The sequence below is a fragment of the Glarea lozoyensis genome (genome assembly GCF_000409485.1).
Source record: "Glarea lozoyensis ATCC 20868 chromosome Unknown GLAREA17, whole genome shotgun sequence".
Lineage (NCBI taxonomy): Eukaryota > Fungi > Ascomycota > Leotiomycetes > Helotiales > Helotiaceae > Glarea > Glarea lozoyensis.
In genome coordinates, this window is record NW_007360991.1 from 634009 (window position 1) to 658911 (window position 24903).

At 45.4% G+C, this 24903-nt stretch overlaps 8 protein-coding genes across 8 annotated transcripts; 4 read left to right on the forward strand and 4 right to left on the reverse strand.

Moving 5' to 3' along the window:
• Positions 1-1829: 1829 nt before the first annotated feature.
• GLAREA_12035 (Radical SAM enzyme) lies at positions 1830-3792 on the reverse strand (the record flags this gene model as incomplete). Its single annotated transcript, XM_008082817.1, has 4 exons — positions 1830-2232; positions 2295-2842; positions 2905-3160; positions 3239-3792. The coding sequence occupies 4 exons, from the start codon at positions 3790-3792 to the stop codon at positions 1830-1832; spliced, it is 1761 nt and encodes a 586-aa protein (XP_008081008.1).
• A 3007-nt stretch (positions 3793-6799) lies between these two features.
• GLAREA_12036 (NAD(P)-binding Rossmann-fold containing protein) lies at positions 6800-7699 on the reverse strand (the record flags this gene model as incomplete). Its single annotated transcript, XM_008082818.1, has 1 exon — positions 6800-7699. One exon carries the CDS (start codon positions 7697-7699, stop codon positions 6800-6802), a length of 900 nt encoding a protein of 299 aa, XP_008081009.1.
• Positions 7700-9395: 1696 nt separating this feature from the next.
• GLAREA_12037 (uncharacterized protein) lies at positions 9396-10732 on the forward strand (the record flags this gene model as incomplete). The annotated part of the gene is made up of 6 exons (XM_008082819.1): positions 9396-9442; positions 9497-9572; positions 9637-10140; positions 10192-10265; positions 10514-10584; positions 10635-10732. 6 exons carry the CDS (start codon positions 9396-9398, stop codon positions 10730-10732), a joined length of 870 nt encoding a protein of 289 aa, XP_008081010.1.
• A 648-nt stretch (positions 10733-11380) lies between these two features.
• GLAREA_12038 (uncharacterized protein) lies at positions 11381-11665 on the forward strand (the record flags this gene model as incomplete). The annotated part of the gene is made up of 1 exon (XM_008082820.1): positions 11381-11665. One exon carries the CDS (start codon positions 11381-11383, stop codon positions 11663-11665), a length of 285 nt encoding a protein of 94 aa, XP_008081011.1.
• A 1171-nt stretch (positions 11666-12836) lies between these two features.
• On the forward strand, positions 12837-16335 carry GLAREA_12039 (uncharacterized protein; the record flags this gene model as incomplete). The annotated part of the gene is made up of 3 exons (XM_008082821.1): positions 12837-13101; positions 13153-15903; positions 15950-16335. The coding sequence occupies 3 exons, from the start codon at positions 12837-12839 to the stop codon at positions 16333-16335; spliced, it is 3402 nt and encodes a 1133-aa protein (XP_008081012.1).
• A 658-nt stretch (positions 16336-16993) lies between these two features.
• GLAREA_12040 (NAD(P)-binding Rossmann-fold containing protein) lies at positions 16994-18002 on the forward strand (the record flags this gene model as incomplete). The annotated part of the gene is made up of 3 exons (XM_008082822.1): positions 16994-17040; positions 17114-17338; positions 17384-18002. The coding sequence occupies 3 exons, from the start codon at positions 16994-16996 to the stop codon at positions 18000-18002; spliced, it is 891 nt and encodes a 296-aa protein (XP_008081013.1).
• Positions 18003-18258: 256 nt separating this feature from the next.
• GLAREA_12041 (uncharacterized protein) lies at positions 18259-19802 on the reverse strand (the record flags this gene model as incomplete). The annotated part of the gene is made up of 8 exons (XM_008082823.1): positions 18259-18360; positions 18423-18703; positions 18760-18860; positions 18915-18982; positions 19132-19347; positions 19419-19498; positions 19565-19601; positions 19653-19802. 8 exons carry the CDS (start codon positions 19800-19802, stop codon positions 18259-18261), a joined length of 1035 nt encoding a protein of 344 aa, XP_008081014.1.
• An 830-nt stretch (positions 19803-20632) lies between these two features.
• GLAREA_12042 (uncharacterized protein) lies at positions 20633-22966 on the reverse strand (the record flags this gene model as incomplete). The annotated part of the gene is made up of 5 exons (XM_008082824.1): positions 20633-22246; positions 22315-22574; positions 22626-22631; positions 22685-22752; positions 22815-22966. The coding sequence occupies 5 exons, from the start codon at positions 22964-22966 to the stop codon at positions 20633-20635; spliced, it is 2100 nt and encodes a 699-aa protein (XP_008081015.1).
• Between the last annotated feature and the right edge of the window lie 1937 nt (positions 22967-24903).

Sequence of the window (24903 nt, forward strand, 5' to 3'; positions counted from 1 at the left end):
CTGGGATTATCACCCCAGAATGTAACCAGAGATCACGGCATAGACGGGATCGCCGATGTAGAAACTAAAGCACAGAGTGCTGACAGAATTAACAGCTATTCAAGGCTATCCTTAGTTTATCTTGACATTGTTTTCAGCGCTGGTGAACATTCAGCCACAACATGTGGGGAAACAGTCGAGACGTTTCCGGTTGATTGAGAAGGCAAAAGATGAAGAGAAACCAGGGTGGAAGCTTCGGAAGTGTCTCCGCGACGTGCACTGGAATTTGGCACGATGGTGTACGCCTTCAAGTCCCCAAGCAATGTAAATGGGAATGCCTAGGATGCCATGAACGTGAATAGCATATAAATTTCCCCGCTGCAAGCTCCAAAAAGCGCATGCATATCGGAAAAAGCCCCTCTATATTGAGAACACTGAAATATGATTAGTCTCAGCCAAGGTCGTGTGCCGTATCACAAACGATAGATATTACTTCTTGACTTTTACTTGGCCGTAAGAATGAGCACGTGGGGACAAATAATCATACGAGTAGGCCAACAGTCTATTTGTGATAGGTGTCCAAAAGAGACAGCTTTTAAAAGCTGCTACTATATTTGTAGCGGGATGAGAATTTCTGGATCCGCATCAGCAGCAGCAGTAATATTGGATGACCAACATGGACTTTGTTGTCCCAGGCGGTTAAGGACACCTCCAAATAATCATGCCGTCTTAGAATGGTGCTACATGGGTCGACTGCATCGGGCGTTCATTGGAGGTGCAGTGCATATGCGGGGTCGCTCTGGGAGGAAGGTGGCGTCCGGGGTCGAGTGAGTTTTGGCTGTATCATGACTTTGTATGGCTTTGTTAATTGACTGTCTAATCATGGCTAACATGGATAGAGGGAGAAATCATTTGAGAAAGACAATATCTGCCGTGCCAATGAGTTCATGCAATAATTCTTTATTTCACCACTGCTGTCAGGCGAAGGATAGAAAGAGTAGGAAATGTCCTGATATGGTCCGAAGTCGAAGAACCAAAAGAGGAGCCTTACCCGCTGAAGTGGCGTCCTTACCATTGGTGCCAAATGTGAATAACATCCAACTCGAGAACGTAAGGGAGATTGCTGCCGCCAGCTCTCGATAAGAACTTGATGGCAATAGGCACCTGCCATGTTGGTTTGACGGCAACCTCCATTTTCTCAATAGAAGATGTTCGACATGAGAAGCTAGAGGAACTGGAGCCGATGTCGCGTGTTGGTTTTCGGATATTGGACATGCTGCAGTAAACGGCGTGGAGTATGTGAGTTCATGGGACGGCACGTCTCGATAACAAAGGGTCCTTTCCCAAGTAGAGTTACACTCGCCGGACCCAAAACCATTGCGCTGGGACGAATGACGTGCCTGATGCAGAATACCATGCATAGTCACACGAACTCGCCAAATAAGAATCAGCAGGAGGGGATAATACAACAGTTAAGAGCAACGGTCCATAGCAGGACAGGTAAAAGCCGAGAAAAAGAAACAAATAGCCAATAAACAAACATGTGGAAAAGCTAGCCGTCAGCCGCTGTAGGATTCAGCAGATGACAGCAAAAGTAAGAAAAGCCAGTGAAGCGTAAATGTATGGGGTAGCAAGAAGCTGCGGGGTTGCTGGCTTGATGTAATCTCAGGGGCATCATGTGGCAAAGAACCAGACCCAACACGGTCGATGTCTGCCATTTCGAGAAAGGATTTTCTTGATTGGAGGTCCAAAAACAATCAGAATACCACCCTACCAGAAACGCCTGTAAAATACCATCCCTGTCAAACAGCCTGAAGTTCCACCGTACTGAATATGAAATGAAAATGTGATCACTTCTGACTTTGGAGACGCTGACCACTGGAGCCGCCATCATTGTTCTTCTCCATTTCCCGATATTCTGCTTCCCAGAACCACTCCTTCTCACCAGAAGCAGGTTTGAGGTCGCTCAACCAGCAAGCCTCAGGATCGTATTCTGCATAAAAGACCTTGTCGGCATCACACCAATCTGGGTTTCTTGCTTGAACGAATCTCAGCACGAAAACTTTTTCTTTCTCTGATCCAACCTCGGACGTCCCAAGAATATGTATCTTCCCAGGACCTGCGGACATAACAGGCCCACGAATAGTCTTAGCGGTTCCAGGCACTGCCTTGACCGTTTTGTGGAATATGTCAAGGGCACGCTGAATAGGAACCTGGAAATACTCCTTGGCTCCAGTATCACGCTCCATGAACCTTGGAGATGGAAGTTAGCATTCTTCAAAATTGAGAGTGAGCTTAGAGCGGCTTCAACTTACATGTAATATGGGGCAAGGCCAAGTCGAGTTTGAAGGTTCAACATCTCTGTCCAACATTCCGTACTATCATTTATTCCTCGAACAATAGGAGATTGTGTTCGGATTATTGCGCCAGTAGCTTGAATATTTGCAATGGCTTCTTGAACAACTTTGGTCTTCAGCTCAATCGGATGGGTGAAGTGAGCTTGAATAGAAACACATTTTCTTGAAGCTTTAATTTTTTTGAAAAGTTCAAGCATAGGAACAGCATCGTCGTCTTCAGTAAATTTGTATGGCCAAAACGCCAAAGATTTGGTTCCAAATCTAATCGTCTGTAAATGCTCTGTTTCTGGGTTATTCAGCAAAGGGTCGATGTATTTGGAGAGTGCCTCGGCTTTAGCAACCATTGCATCACCTCCCGTGATGAGAAGATCTGTGATGTCTTTGTGGCGCTTGATATATTCAAGCAGGTCAGATGCTTGTTGAGAACTGAATCTGTCTGGTCCGCCAACACTGGTAAATTGTGGCCATCGAAAGCAATAAGAGCAATTTGTATGGCATATTTGGGCCTAAACATTGACAACACGTTAGCTAGGGTTGCACGAAAATTTGGTAGACTTGATATACTGACCTCCGCAGGAAAAAAGAGCATGGTCTCTCTGTACTTGTGCTGGATCCCTTCTAATTTTCTCCCATCCATCATTGGGACATTCATGGTCTGCTGCCCAGCCGGGTGTGCATTCAATCCCTCCTGGTAAGCCTTGACGGCAACCTGTTTCTCCATTCGGCTCATCTTCTTGTCAAGTAGCAAATGAAGCATTTCTGGTCGGAGCATCTCCGGCTGAGGAAAGGTTAGTTTGAAGTAGGGATCATAAGGTAAGTTATTCCTAATATGATGTTAGCTTTAGGGCTTGGTTATTGGATTGACACATGTGGATGAAGCAACTTAGAGACCAGTGACTGACCAATTGATGTGGTTATTAAGAACGTAGTTATTCTGCCGTGGAGCGAAAACCTCGGCCGCTGCGTGATACGGCCTCCAGTCAAGATATGGGGCATTCTGTTCGAGCAGAACTCGGATGTCACTCTTCACATGCATAATGAAAGGCATTGTTTTACTCCCGGCAAAAGCCTTTCTTGGCAAACGGACCTTATCCGGATTTGAGTAGAGATCCATGAATTGACCTGGAGGCTGCTTATCAAACCTCGAGATGGGAGCTGCGGGCTTTCTGGTCAATTTTTCGGGATTTGGGTGGAAATCCTTCAATTGACCTAGAGGCTTATCAAACCTCGAGATGGGACGTGCGGGCTTTCTAGTCTCCTCTTCATGTATATCCTCGTCGGAATACTGATCATTTTCTTGTTTGTAGGCGATGGCAAGATTTGAGGATGCAGTGCGTGTGGTGTGATAGCCATGACTAGCTAGGTATGCTCGGTGAATAACATTAGAAGCCTTGACGTTCTTGCTGCGAAGAAGGAGATACATCTGGAGATGGCTGAGTCGTTGGAATGTGTTCATATGTGATGGGCGAGGAACAGAGTGATTATATTTTCATAGAAAGCAAACGTCTGAATGGAATGGGTAGACCCCATTTATAGCTTACCTCTTGACTAAAAGGGGATAATTCTTTAGCTTGATTCTTAACCAAAAGCGGTATCATCAATGACTTATTTCAGTCAGGCCTATACCGGACAGATATTTGAAGACGTACTCATCAATTTGGCCGGTAATGTTGTGCTCTCCCGCGCGAAGTAGTAGACTTATTCGAGGAAGTGCACAGCAATGGTGTGTTGGCCGCGTTGCAGACAAATGAGAGTCCATCTGACTCAGGCATAAGGGCTCATTGTTGGCCCTACTCTGTTGGTTTTAATAGGGAGTTTGTAAGTAAAAATACACTTGCCTGACATCCTGGCCAGTATAGGTACTCGGCATGGTATTTAGCCAAGCACGTAACAAAGTTGTGCCGGTATTGAACAATATTTGGATCGTTATACCAGCTAAAGTGCTATTTTCAAACACAACATGTTGTTATTCTCCGAATTGTATTGTACATTGCTATGTGGCTAGTTTGTACGATAATCCACTTGCAATTTAATTGGTCCATTCTTGTATGACTGCATGAGGAGTGAACAACTCGACCCGTCATAATTTGGTCAAAGATGGAATCCTTACATAGAATCGATGAACGTCTTGAAATTCATGACGAATGATATAAGCTGCTAAAGCTGTATCTGAGTTGGTGGTGTGCCATCTGTGCGATGGCCCCATGAACGATTGGTCTTTGAATGCTGTGGATTGAGTGGCAAAATGTCCGAACCCGCATGTCCAGTATTGATGAGATCGCGTATGTAAAGAGAAATGAAGATTCGTCACAGGAAGATTGCCTAAACGTCGTCGGAGCATGAAGATGGCCATGAATAATGTGAATTGAGCATAACATTTTCTGGCATATTCACAGCGTCCAGCAGATGTACCACAAATGCAGGGACCGCGTAACCTCATGTTTGCCAACAGCGACACATGATAATAATCGGTACCCAGAAATAATCAGAACGGTGACCTTGTACGACTGTCATCACCCTCGTAACAGTAAACTCCCGCTCGAAGCCATCTCCCCGACCGCTATGGTAATAAGTCCGGAAGGTACAACGAAACGAGGGAATCGATTGCGGCTGATAAGCCCTGAGGTGTGCCGGCTGATGTTTGTGACGAACAAGGATTGTCAAGTCGGAGCGGCGAAAATAGCTTGCCTATCCTGCAGCCTTAAAGAAGCTTTCCGCTGCAGAGTCGTTCTCGTAAGAGCCAATTATGGGATACGGAAATGCATGTCTTGGTTCATCCTCGGGCGTTTTCTATCCAGTTCCACATCCATACTAACACAGTCAGACCATGAGCTCACTGCGAGGGCGGAGGTCTCCTCGAAGGCGGTCAATGGCGATGCAAAACTCAGTCTGAGACCAGAGAATTAACAGTACTAGGAGACAGGGAACGTAAGCAGACCAGGTGATTGAACCCTATCTCTAAGTTGCAAAGAGATGACTACGAATCCCAGAACAACAACGCGCTCTCCTAATATCCCTGGAAGTACCAGTGTGAAACTTAAGTAGTCGACACGACCTCGAAGATTTTAGAGCCATGCAACGTGTCAGTGTCTGTGACGGAAGAGACAACCTCTTGTGCAACACTAGTAAATAAAGATTCGAGACAAATTCGAGGAAAGTTGCGCTCCGACACCACTTAGCAACGTAAGTGATATATGGAGGCAGACGAGGATCACGTGGACAATTTGGTCAAGATCCCTGGATGCTGACAGGAACGAAACATCAGCGCCTTCGATAGCTGACTTCGCTCTACCCAAAATTGAAGGGCACTGTTTGCTCGTTTAATGGCCCAATCGAGCGGCGGAGCAGTATCAAAGCATCGTGTTTGTAACATTTCAGCACTTGTCTCCCTTGTGGCTACGGCTCAGCGCGAACGTGGACGAGAGATACCAAATCATGCTGCCCTTTACGCTGATTAGGGAGCGCTGATCAACAAACTTACCGAGGGCGAGCGTCCTGTACGGCTTGATTTTTCTGATATTTTCGGCGAAGAAATGTATTTGTACTTGGCGCAGACGATCCGTACGCCGCACATTGGAGGCACAAACCTGGCAAGTGTGTTATCAACCTAAGCGTTTAAATCGATTGGCCTCGAGACCAAGAGCCAGAGCGGAGCATCGCTTCGACTTGACGTCGACTTGTTTTACTAGAAAGTCTGGTACCCCGAGTTTGCGTCCTCGCGATCAAACTTCCTCACGTATGTAGTTACCTGCCATGTAAACGGTCAGACATCACGTCCCTGTCCATTGCGCGACCTTCTTTCCTTCGAGAGTATACCGCGTGGCGCCAAGTGCTCCTGGAGATTATGGAAAAGCTTTCAATGCCCGATCGACGACGTCGTTGATTGCAGAGCCGAGGGCTCGATGACCATCTGGAGTAGATAGAAGGTATAACTTGAATTAATCGAAGAAAACTGAACGCAAGGAACCTGACACCCCCTACAGCAAAACATTAGTAGCTACTCCATTATTTGAACTCTGGAGACATACAACCTACCGATTTTGAGAGAGGAGTCGCGCCCGACGAGTAGTTTTGACGCGGGAGAAAGAAGTGAGGTTGTTGATGATTGTCAAAAACTAGTCAAGTTTCCCGCCAAGTGGAGCGTGCATGACTCAGCAAAGCTAAAATCCACGAGTACCGTCACAGCAACAGTTTTATGATGGACAACTAATGATAGGTAGTAACTTATCCTTATTTGTTATCATTACTATAAATTCTAGAGAGAAATTATAGGCACGACTTGCAAAAGTATGAGCAACTTTCTAAGCGCTTGCAGCCCTCGAAGCGAATTGAACGACTTCTATAATTCTAAAGTGAGTAACGGTTTGGAAATATTACATATATCATGATTACACTATTTTTAATTGAAACAACAGGAAGTACTGTGATTATGGATGATTTTTATACATATACAACTCCCTTAATCATTGTGGCTTGAACCCACTCTCGTTCTTCAACCAAGTACTGAAATTCTGCAACTTGGGCTCCTCCTGCTTAAGCTTCTGAATATCGACACCGAATCCATCGCTCTTGAACCACGAAAACATCGATCCCATCTCCTTCGACGCAAGCTTAATGCCGCTTCCCACAAACCCAAAGGTTTCAGGCATATCATATCCCATCGTTTCCTTGAAGACCTTTTTGCCATCCTTAAGATTCAACTCATCTCCGGCGAGTGAGATGGAACGTCCCTGATATTTGGCAGGATCATTGAAAGCCCTCGCAGCGAAAAGCCCAATGTCTGAGGTTGCGATGAGTTGAAGTGGCTTTTGCCCGATACCCGCCCACATGGATGCGAAACCTTTGCCCATGAAATCCGGTGTGAGATTGTCCATGAAGGCGACTGGTCTAAGTATAGTCCACTTCATATTAGAATTCTTTGCGGCGATCTGCTTCTTCAAGTATTCTTCAATCACATGCTTGACTTTGAAATGGGGAATTTCTGTTGGATTGCTGTCACTTTTCACATCACCTCCACGCTCTACAGATGTGAAAACGAAATGCTCAACACCATTTTCAATAGCCGCATCAATTAACGGTTTCGCTTGTTCGTCCTCTGGAACCTTGCTTAGAACCGTGACGCTGAAAACCCCATAGATAGGTTTGTGTTCTTTGAATATGGCAATTGGAGTGGTGGAGTCTCCAGTGACAACTGTGACATTTGGTTTCGCTGCCAAAACTTTTGCGTTTGCGGAGTTGGCATTTCTTGTCATGGCGAGAATTTGGAATGGCGTTCCATTGGCGGATTCAAGTGCTTCGATGACAGCTCTTCCTTGCTTTCCAGTCGCACCCGTTATGAGGATTTTCTTTTGTTGCGCAGCCATTTTGTAATGAGGTAGTGGATGTGAGAAAGATGTTATTGCGGTCGGGTATATATGATTTAATGTCAGGTTGCGAGATTAATGTTGATGCTTTGATTGTGACGCTTTGGTTGTTTATGTAGTTGATGATGATAGTAATGATAATGATTCTGGTTTCCTCAGGGAATGCCACCTCATATATAGTTCCGTGTTCTAGACATCGGTATACTATCAAATCAATTCCAACCCAGAAATCTACTAGCCTCCGATGATTTCAATGCGGAAATATCCTCCTTGTCGGATGGACCAATGCGATTCGGAATCAAGCTTTGAGAATCTTGGATTGGGAATAGAGAAGCTGACAAATTTCTAGGTATGGGGCTCGGAAACTTTCTTTTCCCCACCACAAAGGTGTCCGCAGTCCGTAAACCAATGAGCGACAAGCGTTACCTGGATGAATTAAGAATCAAGACGACAACAACATCTTAAGAAACAATTCTCATTTTTGAATTTGCGTCATGATCCGTACATAATGATCTGCAATCCATAAGTTTTGTCCGTTGTATTGAGGAGAAGACACCGAGACAGAGCTGTTATCGCCGAAAAGTGGTTGCCAATATTTGTTCGGACGAAGTCACTGGGTACTTAGGGATTTTGGTCCGAGAAATTTCTCAAATGGATATCTGGAAGTTAAGATACCCGTTACCGGCTTACAAACATTATTTAGCGTGATAAATGCAGAGCTATACAGTCGCTACAGTCCCCTCGTACGAGTCCTTATTACGAGCAAAACTCTAATTCCCTCATATCGTGGTTCAAAGTTCAAAGTCTAAAGTCTATTCAAAGTTGCGACAGTGGATCATAAATTTACGTCAAGTTGAGTATACAGCCAATTTGAAGATACCAAACTCGCGAAGACTCTTTCTCAGGAACCTTCCATCAATTATCAAGGAGAACGTACCTAGCTATGGGATTTGCTGATCGCCCAAGGCATCTGGCTACATGTGTACAACTTTTCAAAACCTATCCCGATAGCACAAAACTTAGATATGACAGCAGAATTTACTACAAAAGATGAGCCCTTTTCGAAACATTTGACCAACTGATTAAAGGGACAGGAGTAAGTTGGCAAGAGCATCAATCTGTGTGCACTGAAATAAACAGAGTGTTCTTTGCCTATAATGTTTGTTCGAGGCATTGTCCTAAGCAACCGAGGAGGGAACTCATTGTTTAAAGCTGTCAATTGACACCTCTTCTGAAGTTTCCTACCTTGCAGCTTGAAAACTGCTAGGTTGGAGGAACAAGAACTTTAAAACTATCCAAAATCCCAACAAATACATTTTGTCACCTATCGACCAATGACAAAACTGTCGAATTGCATGCTCTTATTATGCTACAGCATATTCTGATATTCGAGATGAAGGTAAAAGAAGAGATGTGGAAAGAAGAAGTGCCTCGGCAAACAGCGGGATGGACGGCGCCAAACCGGCCCGATGTCTCGGAGCGGGATCATCCGTTGCCGAGGAGAGGCAGCTACGTCATCCACATTGGCAAAGAATGCACCCATCGTCATTTCCTACCAGCCAGCGCGCCAGTCAATAACCAAGGCCTCGAGAGATGAGATAACTAACCCCTATTCCTTTGCAATTGCTATTCCTCTGCAAATTCTCAATTCTTAGAAACAACACACAGGAAAGCAGAATTTAGCAACACAGTAAGAATGGCAGGAACAGTAGAAAACGCAAAGGCGAAAGCCAAAGAAGTTGCGTAAGTATTTACCCCGCGACGCGACGAGAGTTTGAACAGCTAACAGAATACTAGTTCCGAGGATTTCAACAAAGCCCGCAGTCTCGCAGAATCCGCAGCAAAGTCGGGGGCTTATTTGTACCCTATTAAAGTAAGCTTTTTGACTGCTTTCCAAGAGGAGAGAGGGGAAAGCATAAACTGACGAAACACTGTAGGGCATATTTTACTTCCTGTCCCACCGCTCATTATGGAAACCACTCCTGTCAAAGCTCGTCCCAACGCTGTCGTTATCAGCCGGCGTGATCGCCTTCATGTTCGTTTTCGCATACCTCCCCCAACTGGCCGTCTTGGTATTCGTCAATGGACCGCTCGCGGCATTCACGACGATCCTTCTCACGCTGAGCGAAAGCTCTACACTCATCAACATTATTTCGCGAAACTTTTTGCTCCAAGACGCATTGGTTGATACATTTGACGGTGTGTTGGTTGCTCGAAACCAGACCGGTGTAGTATCCGAGGGTCGTCAGATTAAATCTGGAAACTTCAATGATCCTATGGCGAAAATGGGCAAAATTTTGAAGTCTCCTTTCGAGAAGTTCACTCCAAAAGCTCTCATCAGATACGTCATGTATCTACCACTCAACTTCATTCCAGTTGTTGGGACTGTAATTTTCGTTTTGCTACAAGGTAGATCCAGAGGAGATTCTGTTCACTCTCGTGTAAGTTATGAATTGTGGTGCGCGGAAGAAGTAGACTCTGACTTTGTGTAGTACTTTCAATTGAAGAAGTGGAACAATTCCCAACGAGAGCAGTGGCTGAAGGAGCATACCGCTCCGTATACTGCGTAAGTCACTCTATACTATGACCTCAAAAGCACATTTTCTTGGCTTGTATAACAATACGACACATGCGACGTCAGGAGTCTAGTAGACAAATAACGCTTTTGTGTCTGGTTTGATCTCAAAGTCAGGCTTTGATCTTATGATTAAGTGACTTGCCACGACTTTCACCAAATAACATGACTGGAGAAAGCTTCCAATTTAATCCTGCTTTGCATGTGGTTTGATTCTTAGACTCACTGACAATTTATAGATTCGGAACCGTGGCAACCTTACTTGAGCTTGTCCCATTCGCTTCTATTCTCTTCTCATTTACGAACACTGGTATGTGTTTAACACCGTGCTCATTATCCCACTTTACTAACTACTTTCAGTCGGTGCCGCACTGTGGGCAGCAGATATTGAGGCCAGGGATACTACCATGACCGAGGTTCAAGGTAGCCCAGGAGAGGAACTCAAAAAGACAACTTAAGTACACGAATGTTGCTTACCGAAATGAGGATCAGAGTTTGTGCAAGGGAGGGTTTCGTCAACAGGTTACCCGCATTTCGCTTCGAGGACTTCGTGGAACCTACCGATTGCAAGAGAAACCGCAAGTTCCATAATTGTTGTGTGCGATAGCAGCTTTCTGTAATAGCGCATTTCGTTTTTGAGGATATGATTCTAGCGAGGAGCTTGGTGGCGTTGGCAAGGCTTTCGTGATGGAAATAGAAAAGTCAGAATTATTAGGCAGACATCGAATATATCATACTTTTCTCTAAGTCAGTAGACAAACCACTCCCGTCGAGAATTCATGAATTGATTGACCGCACGTAAGTAGGTAGCGGCAACAACTTTTCACCAAGAGTCTTCATTCCCAAGGAATGCGACCTTAGCATCATCGTGTGGGCTCCGGTTGCATTGCAGGCTCATAGCATTATCATACTGCTGTGTGTAGTATTAAATACGGCACAGGTGTTCATCACCCGTGGAGATGATTTGAGACTGCGAGGCTCCGAGGGAGGGAGGTTAACTGCGCGGTAAGCCTAGGCTGGCCGAACGAGGGGCTTTATTCTCTAAGTATTACCCGGGTCTCTCTCGATTAACAGCTCTTCTGCGGTCCAGTGCCCTATGCCCGCCAATGCCGAAACAGGAACTCGAGATGTGGTGGACAAACCCAAACGGCTGTTACTGTGAAGACACGTCCCCACGAGGCCCAGAAATCCCACTCCGCGATTTGATGGTTTGTGGAAGACAAAACTTTGCGGAACTCGTATGGACTACCATGAGCGTTCGGGAATGGAGTGTTCTTAGACTGACGAGAGGAAAGGTTTTGGAATTGAGCGGCCAGCATGATTTTCAAAAGATATCCTGGGCAAAAGCAGTGCCACGCATATCCAGAAGGAAAGGCAAACAGCGCACTTAGTGAAAGATGGCACCATTTTGAGATCCTCGAGTTCCATCCCAAGACCGATTTGATCTCGAACATCGACGGTTCCCACGGCACCTTTTACTCACGCTCTCCTCGAATCGTCTCGATACAGGGACAACCATCCCTATACATATGTAGATTCGAACATGGTAGTGCAACTCTCACGACGGGGAGTAAACGATGCGGGTAGCCTACGTCTCGAAGGAAATTCAAAATATTCTGGACCACCAGGACGATCACAAGTCATTTCGTCACTGAAATTTGAGTACGATTCTCGATAAAGTTGACATTCGTCGTGCATGATATGATACGCTCGTGTTGCGAACACTTGAGATCACCATCGGCACTCATTGGCGAGTTATTTCCATTTCGTGCAAGTGCTGCTCGAAAGACATTTGACATGTCACACTGATACGACTGTGATACGTCTGCAACGAACCAGATGATATACCAAACATGAAACACACATCTGATATGGTATTTTCACTCAGCTTCCCGACGTGAACTGGATTTCGAGATTGTGTTGAAAGATGGAGAAATTTTGCAGAGTCGAAATGTGTTGTTCTTTGCGGATACAAGGGTTCGTTGCGGCTTCTTAATGCTTCGTCATATGAAGATGTCGTCCTCGTGGAGGTCTTACTGTTTTGTTTACATAATGTCTCGTTGAAAGTCGCTCCTTCCATTCTTAAGTTTCTGGCAGTCTGCGGCAGGGGGGCCCGGCAAGGCTCTTCCGCGCCCAAAGTGGATCAGAGACTTCGTCGTATTTCCAACTCTTCACTCTCTCAACCTTTTCAGCTTTCACTCATTTACGCTGATTGACGATCTTTGTCTGCCTACATCTGCTAGATATCCACGCTCTTTTAATTTCGTTCAACACATTCGTTCAATTCCTTGAAGGTGGCTCGACACGTCTCACACGTCTCATCCGACTAGCTGGGCGTCCATTTTTCTTTCAGCATTGTCGAGTTCTTAGTTGCTTATTGTCATTTATTTTGCACTTTGTGACTGCTGGTTTTCACTCTCGTTGCTCACACTCTGACCGGTTTCAATCTCGACTCAATCATCGTAAGCGGGCCCTGAGCAAATATCTCTTCAGCAGGTGTCAAAATTCTGATACAAGGGGTTTGAGCTGACGATTCAAAGCAATACAACGAAAGCTGTAGCCATGGATTTCATATTCATCTTAGCTACCATAATTCTAGCATTAGCACCAGGGACTCAAGCTCTCCCTGGTTGGCTTACACCTCCAGCCGACGGAGTGCTTGGGGAATATGACCCCCATCAGTATGACGCTTATGGTGCCCAGGTTGTTCCAGTATATGGCCACTACAGTTATGGTGGCTATGGACCCCAACCTACCATCTCTAAAAATGAAATCACTCCTGTCTCAAGCGCAGCTGGAAGAGCAACATCCTCTTCTGATCCTGATGGTGAGCTTACCCACGGCACGAAGATGATAACGTTCTGACCAAGAAACAAAGCGTCAAAATTGACAATTTTGGAGCTCTCTCCTTCGGATAACTCTTTTCGACCTCTCCTTACCTTGAGCGGTTCCAAGGTCACAGCGTCTACTGCAGCCACTGCCTCACTGTACACATCCCTGCATTCTTCTGTGCTAATAACTGGATTGACGGACCCAACTTCCTCATATAACACTGGGTCAGCTTCGTCTACAGACGGTAGCGAGAGCCCTTCCACGATAGAAGCTACGCCAGCAACATCATCTTACTATCCACAGCCGTCAACCAAGTCTTTCGGCAGCGACAGCAGTCTATTGACTACCTCGTCTGATACCTTAGACCCAACAATCTCCGTCAAAGTTTTGAGTAGCAATACGGCAGTGCCTACTTTATTGTCCCCGTTGGCTTCTCTGGTGACAGCACTCGATATCTCATCATCAACACATACTACCAGTAGCATTAATGCAGGGTTTACCGAATACTACGATCCATCAATGCCTGCATACGGTAATGTTTTTACTGTCAGCGCTTCCTCTGTTGGGAATAATGTTGGAGTCTCTGTCACTAGTACTTCTGCCGAATCTTCTGTAACCTCCGGACTTTTCGCAGCAATTACTTCCCGTAGTCTTGGAAGTGTTCCCACGGCGAAGGACTCTTTTTCGCTTCCCTCATTCACAACAACGTCAGATCCAAATGACCCTTTGGCATCATCTGTAAGAAGCTTCCCAGAGGCATCGACAGTGTTCTCACTTACTGCATTTCAAGATCCGCCAACAATCGCTATTAGCTTTGCGAGTGATTCCATATCTTCAGGCAAGCTATTGTCTACTTTGGTAGCGTCAGCAGCTACCAACCCTACTACGCTAGTTTCACTACAAACGAATTGTAACCGTGATAATTGCTTCCGACAACTGAACCGCGCTTCTATTTTCGGCCAGCAATTTTGCGCTTCATATACAGCAACCCAAAATACCGCAACAACCGAATTCCCAACTTTTGTATCTGTTTGTGGTAACAATCCAACGAAGGTGTCATCAGCATGCTCATGTGTAGAAACTGGTTCAGGGTTTCCAACGTCGGTTTTCAGCAATGACGGAACAATAACAGACCCATCGAGCAGAACAATAAGTACAAGCACATCCTACTCAGACCTAGAGACCTTTCCCACAGTGGTCCTTACATCATTGCTAGACGTCTCTGAGACTACGTTCACAGTAATTCCTACTTCGGCGCCAACGACTGCCGCAACCACTGATGTCACAGTAAGCTCATCTATCTTCACATCAAAACATATTTCGATATCAAGTACTGTCCCGTATCCAATGTTCAACTCTTCGGTAATCACTGGGCCCACTGCTCTTGGGAATCTCACGACATTGTCCCAACGAGCTCGATCGACTGTCACTCGTACCTCCACCATTACAGTGCCAGCAAACACACTTTTATCTACATTTGATACACCATCATCTACGTTTGACAGTGATATAGAACTATCAGCAAGTGCCATTTCAACCGGCTCAGAGATTTTTATTTCTTTCAGCGAGTCTGGCAGCGCAACGGGGTCCAGCAAAGATTCACCGACATCATACGCCATATTTAACCCATCAATTGACTTGGTCTCCTTTTCATTTGGAACAGTTCTGTCACACCCTGCTCCCGGTAGTATTGGCTTTTCAACAATAGTATATCCATCACCATCCAGATCATACCCAGTCTCAGATACCACACCGCTTGGATCTCCGATGTCAAGAGATCCAGATTTATCTTCAGTGCAGGATGTCAACTCAGCAAAAGTGCAGTCTACCACTACATCAGTAATATACTCTCCGTTTTCGAACACGCCCTATTCTGCACAGCCTAGCGAGACTGCCACTTACCCAAGTCCTGTTGATACAACTGTTGGGGGAAATAGTGGTACATCGGTCACTCGAGTCCCGTATCCATGTAACTCGTCTGCTGTATATGGCGGTACTGGTACTCCTTATGATCCCACGACAGGATTTTCTACCGGGATCAGTTTAGCAGACGGGTCTTTGACATCTTCAGCTACATACCTTCTGGTCAACACTACGGTCATTACGTCGCTGACTTTTTCAATTGAAATTGGCTCGCCAACAACGGACTTTTCTGCTCCGAATACTGGGTCGATCTCAACAACCTTCGCAACAGGAAACATCACATCAGAGAGCTTCGCAACAGGCACGAGTATAGAAAACACTCTTGGTACTCTTAGTACAGGGGGGCTTTCATCGTCGGGCGTATCAATGACTCTGTACCTGGGTAACAGCACATCATCTCCTACTAGCGATCCAAATCTGAGCACATCGGTGTCCGGTAACAGTGGAATCTCAACAACGTCGGCTTCTGATCCGGACCCTTCAACTACGGAGCAGAAGCCTTCCTCGAGCGAAAGAACTTTTTCGGCCTCTATATATCCGCAATCTGTTTCGACACCTCCATGCTCCAACATTTGCACTACTTCCTCCAATCTAGACCCATCTAATTCTTTTGGGCCATTGTCAAGATCGACAAGTGCTTCACAGGGTGCAAGCAATTTCTCAACTTTGATCTCTGGTGTTAGTGGCGTAACCACTTCTAGGGAGCTTCAAGGCTCATTTACCACGACACCAACCGTTGCTCCAAGTGTTACGTTTTCCACATCTCAAACTGAGGTCATACAAACAAGTTCATCTGATCAAACCTTTGGTACACAGTCTTTCCCTTCTGACACTACTTGCACCGAGAATCCCGGTGGTTCTACCTCAAGATTAAGTATGCAAATAAAGATTGATTAGGATCATTCCGCTAACATCCGTAGTCCAAACCATTAGCTCCGCTGGTCCAATATCTAAGACAACTGCAAAAAGCGTCTTAATCCCATCGACGTTCGTCACCATGACAGGCTCGGCGCCGGTAGAAAGTTCGGCAGGCGTCCATGATTCTACCAGTTCTTATGAAGGATCGACATCGGTATCTAATATTTCAGGTGGTGAAACCTCATCTCCCTCTCTCACAACCTCCACATCCATATCGTCGTCGCCGCCCCCGACTTACTCTTTCCCTCCAAGCTATAATCCTGACCCGTATCAATCGCCATCGTATGGTCCGTCACCTGATGACAAACCAACTTTGGAAGACATGATCGCCGCGTGGATTGCAAAGTTAGAGGCAGAAAAGGATGCCGAAGAAGCCATGATTCACTAAAACATGCTGAAGGGCCATTCAAAGACTAGCTTTTCTTAGAGACTTTGCTTGAGATCTCTCATTTTGGAGGAATACACACAATGAAAGTTGTTTTTGTGGGGTTATTCATTTGTTTACTATGTCAAATACCAAATACTGGTCTGGTAGTTAAAATGTACAGATTTTTGCCATGCTGCCTTGTTAAGTAGGAACACAGAGTTGATGTTGTTGAGATAGAGTAACATGCAATAATCCAATGAAGAAGTAGACTTGATTCCTTGTGGACTGGCGAGGGAATGTTGCTCCTCGTGATATTATGATGGCAGCGGATGAACCGGATAGGTGGTACCCAATGCGTTGATCTACGCGGAACCTCTATCTAGGATTCAAATGTATAAGACAAGTGTCAGAGGTTGTCGTCTGAGATAGTCATTCGAAGCTTGCTCGTTATGGGAAAGGACGTGTTGTCGGTTGGTCCAGTAATCTTTCCAAGGTTCCCCTGCGCAGATTTCTCACTAAATACGGCCCGGCCCGAGACCCGGCTGGCCCGGTCGATCGGGGTTCGAGAGAGGGACCTCGGCACAACTCGCGACCCCACCATCCGACGTCGACGAACGAGACGACGTCTGCTCTATCATCGACACGACTTCTAAGGTCATCCATTGAATATAAGGTCACAATGAGTACCCTAAATCGAGATGGCAGAAAAACTGTATTTATTACAGGGTGAGTCCTATGGCCTCATCGCGCCTGATTTTAACCATCCCAGTTCAGTAAGCTGACGACAAGGGTATCACAGATGTACCAGTCCAGGAATAGGCAATGCTCTCGCGCGCGAGTTCCAGGCCAAGGGATGTCGCGTGATTGCTTCTGCGCGAACCCGCAAGGCGATTGCTGATTTAGAGGAATTGGGGATCGAGACTGTGGATCTGGATGTTTGTGATGAGGAGAGTGTTAAGGCTGCTGCGAGGGAGGTGGAGGGGTTGGTGGGGGAGAGGGGGTTGGATGTTTTGGTTAATAATGCGTTAGTAAGACGAAGTGGGCAATTGGAGGTGCTAATATGATATAGTGGACGAAATATGACGCTGCCTGCTCTCGACGTTCCTCTCTCTGAGGCTCGCGCAACTTTCGAAACGAACTTCTTTGCGGTGGTTCTTATGAATCAGCAGTTTACGCCTCTTCTAATTCGTGCTTCGCCATCCTTAATTCTAAATATCGGTTCTGTCGCGGGCATTATCCCATATATCTACTCCTCAATCTACAACGCCTCGAAAGCTGCTCTGCACGCCTATTCCGATACACTTCGTCTCGAACTCGAACCATTCGGCGTGCGCGTCATGGTCGTAGTCACAGGCGGCGTTCAAAGTAATATCGCTCGGACGGAAAGACTATTACCTGATGACAGTTTGTATAGACCTGTAGAGAGGGAATTTAATGCGAGAGTGAAGCATAGCCAGAGCAATGCGATGGATACGGGGATGTATGCTAGAGGGTTAGTGCGGGAGGCATTGAAGACGGAGCCGAAACAGTGGGTTTGGAGGGGTAATATGGCACATGCTATTAAATGGGCGTGGAACTTGGGACTGGGAGGATGGTTGTTTGGCAGGTATATGAGGAGGATTGGGGGGTTGTGGAGGTTGGCGGCGATGGTTGGGAGTAAGAAAGTAGAGGGGAAGAAGATTGTTTGAGGTTGTGGAATTGTTTATCAGCGATGACAAGGAGCAGGAAGGCAGGAAAGAATATTGTTTGAGATGTGACATTGGAATTAGCAATGGTAAGTCCTTATAGGAGTATCTCATAATACTCGATTCCTGCAAGTTTATTCTCATCAACAGTTAGAACTAATTTGGACGGATCGCACCTGATCGCAACCCGTTCGATTCCCTTACACACCTCAAATATCGATGCAGCTTGAACTAATATTCAACTGCTGTCAAGCTGACCCTAACCGAGTTGCTGAAATCCGGGGACATCCTCAATCTCTTGGTAACGTTTCCTTTTCATCCTTGCAACTTTGCGTTTTCTCTCAGTAACTTGTTTGTATCGCTTCCCACACTGTGAGGTTGCTCGACGGTAGACTGTTCTCAAACCATTGAGCAATGGCTTACCGCACTTCGATAGGCTGAAAGGTGTATCTTCGGTGGTTCAGTCAACTCTATCGAATGATCCTCTTTGATTTGTGCGTTTCTCATGGTTGCGAAATTCTGCCGTTCCTCCCGACCCTGAGTTGTTAGGGCATTGTGAATCCTCGTCCGAGCTGCGACCCATCCCTGATTTATTGCTCGAGGCAAAATGTATGCCACTCGAAATGAGAGCGATGGAAGATTACATGCGATTGAACCTATACCGACCTCGAGCGCTAGCCAGTTCCAAAACAGCATGGTTGGACCTGGAACCTGTTAGCTCTGACACCGCAATGAGAAGGATTACAGGAAGTATCCTTACCGTCATAGGTGCGATGATCTTCTCCAAGAAGCACTAACATCAAAGGATTGATGAGATAGATGGCTTGAATCATGCTGTTGATCAGACCGGCAACAAAAGTACTTGAAGAATCAGTGTAAGTCAGCGGCCACGGGGTGAAGGGGTTGAGTTCTCACAATCCGCCAAGCAGAAATACGACAATGACTCCCAACCTCTTATGCAAATCCATCTTCAGTCTCCAAACCTACATTGCCACTGATCAGTACCTCATTCCATCGCGTGCAGTATCGGGTGTATTACAAAGGGAATCGGCAGCACGAGGATACCAAAATCAGTGAAAGTGTCGACAGCATAAACACCCAATTGAAGTTGAAGCCCCCAAATAGGACATACCCTCCAACCTCCCTGGAAATTCTCTCTGATATGGCGACCACAGCCGAACAGCCAAGTAGTTATCGAAAACACGAACCACGCTATACATAAGCCCATCAAAAAGCTGTTGGAACGCCTGGACACGTTACAAATGAAGATCTGGCGGTAGAAGAACAACATTGTCATTTTGATGAGGAAGTTTGCCGTTGTCCAAAATAAGACGAGTGCACCTGCACACTAAATGAACCTCCATGTTAGTATTTGAAGAACGTTTCGAGAGTGTAACGGGGAATTTCCAAGATACATACCCGTGCGAGAATGTTTTCTTTCTCCATTACCCATTTGGTGACACCATCAGGCTCGTTGGTGAATGCGTTTATGTATACACCTTCAGCAACCCGTCAGCTTTGCCTGTAAAGCTGTTAACTTGATCAAGAGAAATGAAACAACTGACCAGTCAACAGAGAAGCACAACACCCAGTCGTACAAACCTACGAATGTCAGCTAGTCCGGATATCCTGAGGATATAAATTCCAACTTACCCAAGCAGCCAAACATAACCAATCGTCAATACTCCACTTGATCTTGCGACGCCACCGCACCCAGAACCGCGCAGTCACCAGTATGCCGCCTATAATAGGACAGACCACACCGATGACAATGGCGCTTCTCGTTGTCGCTATACTCGACATGGTAGATCGTGACTTTAGGTATACATTTGAAGCTGCGCTATACAATCATTGCGGATGAGGCTCAAATTGAGGACATTGCGAGCGCAAGTTTTGTAGACGGAAGATTATTGGGATGAGGTTGGAAAAATTCAAAAGTGAATGTCAGGACAGGACGGTATGGTGGTGATTAATAATATGAACCATTCCACCGGTAATGATAGATCCGGATCACGCTAAGATTCACTGGCCTCACCTTTTATGAGTAGGAGGGCGTCATTGTTTTGTTGTGTGATGACTTCAATCAGGGTTTGTTATGAAAAACAACTTCTGCTTTCCGGTTTCTAATTTCTTTTAGCTATCTTACATCATCGATGAGATCTATCTAGGTATTCTCTAAACCACGAATATAACGTTCTAAATTATAATTCAGGATATTCTTGCTCCAAAAGTGAACTTCTCGGACACAAGTCTCTAAACACCAAAATCAATCTTCTCGATTCTACAATGCCTTCCGTTTTCCAAGAACAGCTCAATCGTCGTTCTGGCTTTGCTTGTCTTTCTGTATCATTCACGAACGACATCTCGTGATATGGCGTGCTTCTAAATTGTATCCTTATCTGATTCATAGGTTGAGCCGAACTTCTCAGATATGCCACCAGACATATGGTCTGGGAGGAAGGTGTTCCGGTATCCGTTTCGGTATCCGTTCTGATAGAATCTGAACATGTTTAGTGAATTGGTGAAATGTTTCTACCATGATCAATCTAATCGAGAGGTGCCCGTCTGGCGATGTATTGGAGAAGCAGACAGATGTCATACCAGGCCTGATAATCTTCCGATTCGACAGCTGTTCAAGTGTCCAGACACTGGCAATCCCTAACATCACCACCAATACTCATCCCACTCAACAAAGTTGGGCATCGAACAGCAACTCGCGGGTCCGTCGCACACTGCATAATCAGGCTCCATATTCTCTCCATAGTGAACCCAAAACGCGGAGCATCCACTTTATTCTCGAAGGTTGTCGTATTGCCGTCAGGATTCCAACCTTCTTTCGTTGTGATTGCAAGCAACAACTTCTCATATATCGATGTCTTAATTCTACGAATCCGACTGGCACTTGCGATAAATTGACCTTTGTAAGAGAGTAGTATAGACGTATCCGGACCGCACGTCTGGTTGTAAATCTCCTGATACAAAGAGGGAATAACTTTATCGTCATCTTTCCAACCCCATCGATCTTCGCAGCTGAGACAGTTGCATGTTACACCAGAGAATCCCAGACTCAACATGCCAGTTTCTTCGACTAGGTAGTCGTTAATTCTGGGGAGCAATTCTCGCATGTTGTGAGCGTGGGCTTGGATGAACATAGTTTTCTCGGCGAGAACATCCCAGTTCTTGACAATATGGTAGAGATATGTTCCTCCTTCCCTCCCAGCATTATCCAATAGTATAACAGTATCGGCCCCCGTAGACTCTTTCAGTTCAGTCAGATTTGCTTCTTGATTTTTGGTGTAGAGAATGATATTCGTCTGCACATTACTGACGTACGCTGTTCTCTTGATTGAATCGAGCATCTGTTTTATCGACTCGGGGTCTTCCGTATACGCGCTGACAACGATATCGAAGGTTGATGACGTGCTATTGATGGGATTGAGTACGGTAACGTTGTTTGGCAATAATGTTGGGATGGAAACTGATTTGAGAAAGTATACGACCAGACCCGTGCCAGCAAATGCAAGGAGTGTAAACTTGCCCGAAGCAACATTGAGTTTCTTTCCAAATATGCGATTTTGCGACGTAAATTCCTCAGCCGACTGCTTTGTTTCATCATCTTCAGTATCCTGCACCGTCTGCAGAACGCAGAATGTCGCAAGCATATATGAAAGAAATTGAGCATTCGAGACTACTGTTGGCGGCTGAGAGTAAGTTATACCGATTAGCAGAAGTATGCTGGAACAAAATGAAACCAACACTTCGCGACTCGATGCAGACTCCACATGTTCAACTGCAATGGATAATCTGGGAGAGTATGCCAACAAAGACACACCGGTGACTGCAGTGGCGATATGTGATGCTGAGTTTAACAGCATCAAACTGATTGTTTGGTAACTCAGATTTATTCCCGGTGATTTTTCGAAATTGAAAGCTATGACAGTGCTGATCACGATTCCCAGCACAATGGTCATCATAATGAAGCCGTGGAATTTCTGGCGTCTTGTCTCGGTGTTGGAGCTACGGTCGAGTTCGATCGAAATTAAAGCTCGCGCAGTTCCCATAGAAATCAGAGCAGTAATACTCCAGACCAGGCCCGGTACCATAAGTCTGTATTCGTTGTACAGGTGGACGCTCAAAGCAGACATGGCGATGAGTGACCACCAAGGTGATTTTTGGCGAGTTTGTTTTGATGGAAGGAGACTACAGACAGCAAAGTGGATTATCGACTCGGTCGCAGTAATCAATGGCTTTACAAGTTAGCCCGAATCTTAGCAAATTTGAAGTCCGTAAACAACATAGCTCCGGTGAAACTTACAAATAACATAACAATTGCAGGTAAGCTTGGCATGTGAAGGATTCCCTGGAAGAGCATAGGTATTGACGCTGCGGCAATGAACGACACTCCGAACATTCTTCGCCATTCCCCGTTCGGTAATTGATGTAACCAGTGTGTGTTCTTGACCCCGTATCCAAGTGAAGTAGTGCAGTATATCATTGAAGAACTCGAAGTTGTTGAAAACACGATTAAGTAAACAATCAGACCAAGCACAAAGCTTGTCAGCGCTATCGTTGCAGCTACACTATGTCAGAAACTTATCACAAAACGCAAGGAGGGAACACTCGTACGAAAATCTAGGTATGTCAATCAATATTTTTCTTGGTATGGACGACTCTTTCATGCTTACGATAATTATGTCTGCACATGAGCTCTTTGGTCCCAAGTATGGCAGTGGCTGATGCGAATATCCATGATCTATTGATGGTAAGTCACCGAAGGACTTATGTGCGACCTTGGACTGAATTAAAGTGACTTACAGTTCTCTGATGACTGAAACTTTGCATACTGTTGGCGGATGAGTTGTAAAGATCTCATCAAAGACTACCACGTCGTCTTCAATGTCTGTGCTAGTCCTACTCGAGTTCGAAGCGTCCTGAAGCTCAACATAATTACCGAGTGTACTGGACATATTCAACACTCCAAAGCGAAAATGCAATCGAATGAGGATCGAAAAGTCGTTCACCCATAATTTCAGTTTTTGCAAACAATTCAGGTAGCAACTGAAACTCCAACAATACCAACACGTGTGGATCCAACGTCCTCGCCACGATGCCAACCTAAGGTTTTGATAGGGCCAGTTCGCTGCTCGTAGAGGATACGACTCTGTAACCGTGGCTAAATGAGGAAAGCCTTGAGTCGTTTAGCGAGTTATATTCGTGGGCACATGCGTTTTAGGATCATGAATGGACTGGGGACGAAGTTCATGTAGAAGCAGATGTGACTTCATCTGGAATGTCATCTCGATCTTGGGTGTAAATTTCAGCTTTCAAATAGATTGCGCCGGCTTCTTATAAGATATCCTGCTCATAAATCTGCGTTATTGGATAAATTCAGTTCGTGAATTTACTATTCAGAGGTTTCTTTTCGCGAACTACCATATTGGTAAAGCCCAGGACTCTGATATATTGCTGAGCACGGTCTTCTGCTGAAAAAGAGTACGTGCACATACTCCTTGCAGAGGTCGAAATACTTGCTTGGTGCCTATTCAGTGGGAACAAACAATGCCTACCAACAGGATCAGTCCCCTTTCAATCAATCATGGAATCACCTCCTTGCCGCCGCAGAGATGTCTTGGCCCCCTATCAGGAAGGGATATGACCAAATGCGGCGATGCGGCCCCCGCCGTACGCGCTAAGCCGCGGGCGAAGGCTTGTATTTTTAGTTGAAAACTGAAATGAGGCAGACTGAGCCTTCGTGTTCTAGGCAGAAGTTGTTTGACTGGTACAGTATTTAGGGGTTGTGGTAGCTGTCAAATTTTAAATGCGGCGAAACTGACGATCGGTACTCGAACTCAAAATTGGCTGCAAACCTGGAAACAGCCATGGAGACTTCGTTTCTGAGTTCATGAATTGGCCTGTCTGTCCTCAGGATGAGCTCTTTTAAAAAAAAGATTCGGCAGTCGTAAATCTCTTTAGAGTTTCAGATCGTTGACTCTCCACTCGAAGAAGGCATAAATTTGGTGGTCCTATTTCTCGCTTATGTTGTGTCCGTGGGATTTTGATTGGTTCTGCACGACACTTGCGTCGCAAGGAGCCTCGGAGACGAAGGTTGTTTTTGGAACAAACGAGTGTAACCCTAGGTTTTACTGGTCAGTATTTGGATTCTGCAGCTTTTTGCATGGAGTGAAGTATCTTCCAACCGCTTGGCTTAGGTAAATCATTGTATGCCTCACCGAGTAGGAATCGTGCCGAGATGCTCTTTTAGAAAAATCTCAAAGGCTGGATGTGGACAAGTGGGCTTACTTTTTCGATTTTGGGAGATCATTCGAAGGTTTGTAGCTCACACACTCTGATCTCCGGATACTTTTGCGACAAGAAGATTTGTTTTAACACCAGGTGAACAAATTTGAGAAGTACCATCACTTATCTATTCAACAAATCCATCTCATCATGAAACTTTTCTCCTCACATTTTTTATATCGAGTTTTGTGCCGATTCTTTGGCGTCTAGTTTGATACCGGATTCCTGACACCCCACCGCCCAAATTTCTTCCCTCCTTGTTAACAGCGCGTCCATTTCGTTAAGGTTAAGCAAAATTAGCAAAGCCTAAATAGAAGCTCAAATACTAGTAGAATTTTACCTGCCTATACAATAATTATAAACCCAGACTTTGTGCTGCTTGCTGTTGTCAAAATTTACGTAACACAAATGTTTGCATTGATATACGAAAACCTCCAAGAACCTATTGTTCTTAAACAACTATGACGGTAAAACGGTGTCCTCTCAAAGACAGCTCTTCTTGCAGGAACTCTGTTAGCAACTGGGAAATCATTATGTTAGACCAGGCTGCATAGGCCAGGCTACCCAGCCCTTTGTCCAGTAAGTTTCAAAGTCTTTGCCAGACGCA